General features: G+C 40.1%; 1 protein-coding gene across 1 annotated transcript in view; it reads left to right on the top strand.

Moving 5' to 3' along the window:
• Positions 1–1,530: 1,530 nt before the first annotated feature.
• CELF2 (CUGBP Elav-like family member 2) overlaps positions 1,531–8,369 on the top strand; it is a 386,251-nt gene continuing 379,412 nt past the window's right edge. The window contains exon 1 of the mRNA XM_074828029.1: positions 1,531–1,746. Within this exon, the coding sequence (XP_074684130.1) occupies positions 1,694–1,746 (53 nt within the window). The 5' untranslated portion in view covers positions 1,531–1,693. The remainder of the gene's footprint in view (positions 1,747–8,369) is intronic.

Here is an 8,369-nt window from a genome sequence, read left to right as displayed (position 1 = left end):
TTTAAAACTGGTTGTTTCTGTCTGACCACTATCTCCTAGCTGCTGTCTGACAGACAAAAGGGTCACAAAATCTTTGTGGGGCAGTGGGAAGCCTCAGTGTCACCTTCTGGCAAGGGCAAGACTGTGCTGCCTTTGTACTACAAGGACATCAGCAAGGCAAGGCTCAGGCTGCTCTAAATCAGTTTACAGCACAAAGGAGCCCTGAAAACAGTTTAGACATAGCCCAAGTTTTCTTTCACCACAGGAGGAGGTGGTAGAAGACCTAAAGCAACCTCAAAAGTTTATTATGCCTTTTATTATATTTCCATGAATGTGTGATGTTACACGCTACCAGATCTCTATGTGACCATCATATTGCTGCTTCTTTTTAACATACAAGGCCTGATCTTAACTTTTTTTTTTTTTTTTTTTTGAGAACTGGTGGCAGAGAGAAACTAGGAGCATATGCCTGTGGTATAAATAGCAAAGTGGAAGTATCTGTCATTTGGGGTAGTTTGGTTCCAACTGAACACTTCATAAGGTACAGTTTTGCTTTTTTGCCCCCAGAATTTTAATTTTGGAATTTCCAGAAATCCCAATGAATCGGTGGAGCTCAAGAAGAGGGTACAGTCATTCACAGGATGAATGGAAAACATTTAGAGGGAAAAAAAGATGCAAAAGGGAAATATTTAAATGCAGGGAAATCAATGTCAAAAAGTGTTACAGAAACACAAAAGAAGCCAATCATCTAGATTTTCATAAATAAAAACACACTAACAGCAGTTACACAACTTTTCAGATCACCATAGTGATCTGGAGGATGCTTATTTTTTAAGCAGCAACAAAAAGAAGAAATGGATTTGATGGAATTATATAGACACCTTTTCCCCTTTCAAACATCCACAGGGTTACATCTGTCTTTGAATTATTAGGCTTTTTATTATTCCACCATAATAGCAGTCTTGCTATAAATCAGACTGCTTTCAGTCACAGCTTCAGCTTACAAGTCTATCAAGTCTAATAGATTAAAAAAAAATAACAGGGAAGAAAGATGATTCTGTATTCAAAAGGTTGTGAACTGTTTTTAATGTGTGTAACTGTGTGTCTATATGGGGGTGAGGGGAGGAGGGAAGGGTGGGAGAGGAGTTGCATTGGAAAATCTGTCCTTTAAAAGTGTCAAACTCCAACCTGCACAGAATAGGGAAAGGGAGACCCCCAGCAACCTTCAGAAAATAATATAAAAGCAAACCTCAGAGGTGGAAGAAAATACCCAAAAGGAGAAGACTGCAGCTTGCAGTAATCTGTAAATGATTGCTGGCAAAGACTGGAGGCTTCAAGCCTGAGCTGTGTTTGTTCCAAAAGAAAGCCAAGAAGGACGGTGTTAATAAAGAGAGATTTAACTGAGGGCTGTGCTTGGAATAAAGTGGGCTACAAAAAGGTCAAATTTGATCAGTTGGAGCAGATTACAAGGGCTTTAAAAGGTAGTGGTGAAGAAATGAAACTGGGACTGTGAAGCAATATAGCACAAGATTGATTTTGGGGGTGGAGAGAAGCTGGGACAAGTGCTTATCAGCTTGAGAAGGAGGAAGAGCTGTGCTGGGTTTGTTGTCATTCCCACACTGAGTAGAGTACTTGCTGCATTTGTGGTTAGGCTTCCCTGCCGTCTTTTTGGTGGTTTTTTTTTAATATATATTTTATTGTTATTATTACTACAATGGTGTCTATAATCTCTGATTTGGATCCTCTGAAAAGCTGGAAAGTTTTAAGGTAGGCCTATGTTTTCTTCTGTTTGGTATAGGCATTTTTGGTTTAGCCCTAAATTAACTGGAGCTTGAGTTATAATCAAAATGTGAGCCCTGGGCTTAAGTAAGAGAGGAGTTTCTGGTAATTAGAGCCCTTTTAAGATACAGCAAACCTTTAAGCAGATGTTTACAGAGACCCAAGGGAGATTTTTAAAATATACTTCTCGGTGTTACAGTGCAGTGTGGAATTTTTTTCTTTCTTTCCTTTTTTTTAAGGAGAGATTGCTCCGTAAATTCAAGTTAATAGTAAAGGCTCACACCAGTTGAAACTGCAGGATTAACTCTCTGCTTTCCTCACTGTGCTCAGCAGGGGAATGGGTGGGAAACTTCAGAGGAGCAAAAAACAGTATGAAAGTTGATCAAGAAGTGAAAAATAGTCTTGGGGGAAGGAAGAGGGACAAATGTGCTTGTTTCATTTTGTTGTTGAAACTCCCACAGCTTGTTGTCCCTTTAAGGCATGTGCTTGATATTTGAAAGTTGCTACTGATTTTTACCTTCAGCACTGCCTTTTTTTTTTTTTTTTTTGAATAGTGAAAAAACAGTAACTTGAACTGCTAAAAAGAAGGATAAGGGGAAAAAAATAATGCCCTTTAATGCCTGCTGCACAGTACTATATGTCCGTGTTTAATGCTGCTATAAGTGCCTGGGTTTGCCTTATTGAGAATCCGGACATGTAAAAAGTTTGCAGATTGTTTGCAGAAACTTCACTAAAACATTGGAAACATCTGGGAATGTAGATGGTGAAATTATAAAATTAGTTAAATATAAAGTTAAGTATATTTCCCTCAGCTCTTATGTAAAACATGAAGCTGCACCTAATACAGTATGTAATTTTTTTTTAAGGGAGTAAATTACAGGGATTTTGAGGGGGTGTGTGAATTGTGATATTATTATGAGATATTTATATATAGCATAAAAATATTTTAAAGTATACTTTAGATTCTTGCTACAATGTTTTAAAGAACTTAATGTGTCCTGAGCTGAAAGAGGAAAAATAACCCTTCAAAAGTCAGACTATAAAGTCTACTTACGTGAGTAGGTTTTTTTCCTCATATTTGCAGAGCGTTGAACTTTCTTTTTTCAGAAGTTTAAATTTCTCTGACCATTTTCTGAGCCTGTGTTTAGGAATGTGGACTAAAATCCTTTATCCTTGTCTGTGGTATGAGACTTGGCATAGCGGTCTTCTTGCAAGGTTTTTTTTTGTGGTTTTTTTCTTAAAGTCATTTAGGACTGTCAGCACAGAATGATGAGTTTCTATTTGACTTCCAAAACTTCAGTGGGGACGTTAGCTCAAATGTAGTGTTATGCAGGATGGTGGAGTGCAGGGCTGTGATTGGCATCTGGGATGAGTGGTCACGCTACATTGGACCAGAGCCAGGGTGACTTCTGTGAATCATCACCAATGAATGCCAGTAAAGTGCTTTTGCAGAGCTCCATGTGTGTTGTCATACAGCGTGTGTGCTGCAGAAAAGCTGTTCTAGGAATTATTTTAAAAGTTTATGTAGCTCTGTGAGACTACTTCTGATTCCTCTGCTACTCAAGTCAGGTGATGCCAGGTTTTTGCTGAGTTGAGGGATGACACAGAGGACTTGTAAGTTGAGAAGATTTGAGGAGGAGACACTGTTGCCCTCCTGAAGAATCCTGTTTTCGTAGAAAAATTATGTGTTTACATGACCATAGGAGAAATATCACCCTGGCAATTTTTCCGTACAGCATGACTGAAGTTTCCCAACTTTTGTGTGTGAATCTGGAGATTACAGCTGTATGGACACAGAGTAGGTCAAAGATGTGATTAAGTCAATTTTACTGGATATTTCTTTGTGTAGTTACTGTGTATGATTATAGCAGTGAATCTGTAGAGACGTGACATTGTACAGATCAACTGTAGGATGCAGAGGGCTAAGAGGTGGGAAAAGGCAATATGTAATGTAAGTGAAATGATCACTGATAGTAAAAAAAAAAAAGCCAACATGCAGCTCATATGACTTGCGACTTATTAAATTGCAATGCTACTTCTACCTTTTCTTATAAATTTTAGTTCCTCTTCTGGAGGCCAATTTCCAGCCTGTCTGATGCCTCTGAGCTTACTGGTTTTAGTGTCTCCCCTCTATATATCAAGGAAGCCTGTAGCTAATATTTATAAGAAATAGAGGAGTGTTTCTCCATGTTTCTCTTAGGTGGCAGAAAGCAATTCTTTAAGACCCAAATGAAATGCTGTAGCAAATGCTACAATCAGCTCAACAGTAGTGTCCTATGGTGGCAAATTCTCAATTTTGTTTTCCTTGTGCCCCCCCTGTAATTTATTCTGTGACTCACTCACAGTTTGAGACCTGCTTAGCTGGAAAAAGACTGAAGGATGCAGATGTCATGGAGGCTGGGGGGTGGGGGCGGGAATAATTGCATTGGGGCTTAATAATTCCCAGGGACTCAGAGCAGCTGCCTTGGTGCTGGTTACCCCCATCTCAGCTCTGGCTCCTTTGCCCTGCTTCCCAAATCCCCTGGAAGCACATTCTTTGCCCTCTGAATAAAGGTAATAATAAAAGAAAAGGTACAATATAACAACAGACAAGGCTGTGGCTGGTGGTGCAGCCTAATGCGTGGGAGAAATGGTATTAGAGGATGGCAGGGATTTTGCTGGACTTCACCCAGCAGGGCTGGGAGAGCTAGCAGAGATATTAAAATAAATAGATGGCAATATGGTGTGTATATATAATATTACATCAGGCCTCCCTCTTCCATTGTGTCTGTTTAGGGTAGGATGGTGAGAGTTCACAGAATCATCTTGGTTGGAAAAGACCTTGAAGATCATCCAGTCCAACCATTAACCTAACACTGACAGTTCCCAACTACACCAGATCCCTCAGCACTATGTCAACCCGACTCTTAAACACCTCCAGGGATGGGGACTCCACCACCTCCCTGGGCAACCCATTCCAATGCTCAACAACCCGTTCCGTAAAGAAATACTTCCTGATATCCAGTCTAAACCTTCCCTGGCGCAACTTGAGGCCATTCCCTCTTGTCCTATACTTTGTTGCAATACTTTCTGGCAAGTCTCAGCACCCACTGGCTTCACGTTACAGCAAGAGGGAGGGGAACTCATGGGCTCTAAACACAATTTAATGTGCAGACAAAACCCACTTCAGAAAATATTTTCTTTCACTGGATTTCTTCATAGTGATCTGAATATTAAAGTTATGGGAAAGTAATCTGTGAGATCTTATGGATTTATTTCCTTTTTCGCCCTGTTGTTTCATTTCAGATAAGCTCCCAGCATAAGATCTATGCTTTGACATTAACACACTGCTGCCTGATCTTCCCTTATAGAAGCCTTCTCACCTTTCATAGTGAGACTACAATAAGTGCCATGTCTGCTGTACTCCTTGGACCCAGGAGAGACTAGCAAAACTTCAGGCCTTTCTAAAATCCTTCAGAGCCTTACCAGCAAATGATGTGTGTTCACCTAGCCCTCTGCAGACACAGAAATCCCATTTACTTGTCTCCAAAATGTTACGGAAGTTGGGATCTAGCCCCCCTAGTGCATAAAAGAGACTGAGATCAGTTGCTGTGACTCCAGAGATGTCTCTAATCCCTGTTCAAATCTTCCCCTGTACTGCTAGGATGTGGTTTTGTTCCTCATACATGACAGGGACAGCTTTGGTCGCTGTTGCTGAAGCCTGTGCTCTGGGCCCCTACAACAGCAAAAGCAGAGCAGTAGCCTGGCAAGGAGAGACAGGGGGGAGGGGGGGGGGGGGGGGGGGGAAATCCCTCAAGGCCACATCTCCTCTCTTGGTTTTCTCCCTTAAATTGGCTCCAACAAGGCTAGATGCAGCACTATAAATCACATGAGTTACCTATACAGGGAAGACCTTGTACCCCTTTGCATTCCTGTCTGAAGAAGTATGTGACCTTTCTATGGCTTATAGCTAGGAAAAAAAAGTTGTTTTTAACTTGACTTCGCAACCTCAAGGTGAAATCCAAGCAAAGAGTAGGAGTTTTCACTCAGATGAGCAGTCAACTTACAGTCTGTGAAGCAGTGAATCTTGCTGTACTGCTCTGCATACAGATGACCTGAATTTCACAAGTCCTATTGAACTGGCCCATACAACTTGGCTAGTGGAGTTGGGAACATCTTGTTTGGAACAGTCATGTGTCAGGCGGATGTACCAATTCAAGTGTTCTCACAAAAATGCCTTTTTCCACCAAAAACACCATCCAAACAACCTGTAAATGGTTTGGCTTTTCAGGAAAAAAATGTTTTTCATGCTTGGCAAGTCAGTCCAGGAAGAGCAATTTCAGCCTTGTTGGTGTTTGTATTATGAGCTATTTTAGATAAAAAGCTCTATCCCCATACCCTGCTCCTGTGATTGCCTGTGAATTAAGGTGGGTTAAATAGCGTCAAGGTGTTAAAACTGTGAATAAAGTACACACAACAGCTCAAATTTAGTTGTTGGCATAGAACAGTAAACCGAGATGGCTGTAGTGATGAGAGTCTTGTTCCTGTTTTGACTTTTGCCTTTCTATCTTAGCAAAGCTTAAGATAAGGCATCCTATACTTTTTTTTCAGTATCTGAACAGACCAGTTAAGTGCATGGACCCTCAACACAGAACTACTGTTCATAAAAGGAAGTAAAAAAAATTATTTCACATGTGCTTTACTCTGAGGACCTGAACAATGTTGTCTCCACCCACTACTCAAAAACAAAAGAAAACAAGCCCTGAATGTTTGGCCCAAGAACATAATGCTGGACTCCATCGTCAACACGAAATACAGATAATGGAATTTCAGATGTCAGCGGAGAATACAAATTCCCCCATAATTGCCACAATATGCTCGCTTTTAAAGAAATAAGTATGTGTGAAAAGAGGGTGTGTGTATCTCATAATAACTAAAAACACATTTGAGAAATGGTTTTCCTGTTAACCCTTCCAAAAATACAGATTGTGTCAGAGATGGCACTGAAAGAGATGTTAGTGGGGGTCACATGAGTCCCGAGTCGTGATGCAGATGAGTATCACCAGGGGGATGATGGTTATTACTAAGCTCTGATATATACAATACAAGCAGCAAAACATAGTCTGGATTCCTCTGCTTTCAGTTTGAACATGTAACTCTATAATCACTCAAGTGAGTAATACTGGGATGAAAAATCAAGGACAGCTATATTGAAGTATGAGTTTTTAATCACTTTTCATCTTTTGTGTCTGTGCTTCATCTGTACTTTGTAGAGGAAAATACAGGATTTTTTTTATTTGGATTTTTTTCTTAAAAAGGCAGGATATATGGGGTGACTGAAAAAGTAAAGACAACAGAAAATAGCAGATTAGGATGTAACACACTCCTGCATCCATTGTTGATGGCTGAGAAAGTCATCTAGTCCTTCTCTAAGCCTGTGCAGATTTATTCTTGCATCTTTATTTTCCCCTGATTAAAATTCAATATCACTCTTTTTTCAATAAGAGGTTATTCTCCACTGTTTTACTAAAAACAATCCACTTTTCATATCAAGCCTGTATACAAGCTTATTACATCTTGTTCATTTGGACATAAGTTGTTAAATCTTCCAGGTGCTTTATGGGGGATTTAACCATCCAATTCAAATAAATGCTCTATCACAAAGAGGTTTACTTACCATTTCTGCTATGTTCCTTTGTCTAATTGTTTAAATTGCCCTAACTCCTAAAACATAATATAAAATTACTGCACCAGCAACACGGATACCGAGCAAGTCTACGATGGTTTAAGTATGTAGTAACACTTTCCCAGCCACCAGTGATTCGTAATTCAGGGACTTCCTATGCCAGCAGTGATGTCTTTTTCTTGATGAATTCTTCATCCTTGAATTTATCTGACTGTTTTTAGCTTTAACTTCAAGACCACAACGTCTTGAAGCAGAGGGGAGGGCTCTTTTACCTGTAAATTTGACTTGCACCCATGTTTTGGGATACGTGGTAGCTGTTTGGAGTTGTTTCCCTGCTAAGTCCTTGAGACATTGAGTTCAGGTTCCTTTCTTTTGAAGGAAGGGGGAGGTTGTGTTGTTTCTGCATCTATTATACCCCAAAATTTCATGCCTGATTGGTGATTAGCGACATCCAGTTACATGGACACATGTGTTGCAGGATGCAGGTAAAAACAGGATCATCATGATATATACATTCATTTCATCTACCATTTCATCATCGTCATCTTTTAAATCAATGAGAGTCCTAATATACTTCTGCAGCTCTTTCATAAGTAACCCATTGCAAATTTTAAGCTTTGTCTAGTTCAGCACTCAGTGGAACTGAAATAAGGAGGAAATTGCCTGTAGAAAGAAAAGGTAACTGGGCAGTGGCAGTGTTACATTGTGCCTTGAGAGATAAGGTTATAATTTCAAGCTTTTCCCAGGCTTTCTGTGTCAGTATGGATGAGTTACTTAATCTCTGTGTGCCTCAGTTCCCACCACTAAAATGGAGTTGTTAATACCTGTCTTATCAACTTTGGCTCTAAACTTTTCATGGCTATAGGGATGTATGGCTCTGTCCGTACAGAGCCCACAGCAGGGCTCAGCCTTGGGCTGGGCTTTTCACTGCCTGCCCTCATAAAAA

The sequence above is a fragment of the Strix aluco genome, chromosome 5, assembly GCF_031877795.1.
Source record: "Strix aluco isolate bStrAlu1 chromosome 5, bStrAlu1.hap1, whole genome shotgun sequence".
NCBI classification, from domain to species: domain Eukaryota; kingdom Metazoa; phylum Chordata; class Aves; order Strigiformes; family Strigidae; genus Strix; species Strix aluco.
This window is presented reverse-complemented; position numbering and strand designations above follow the sequence as displayed.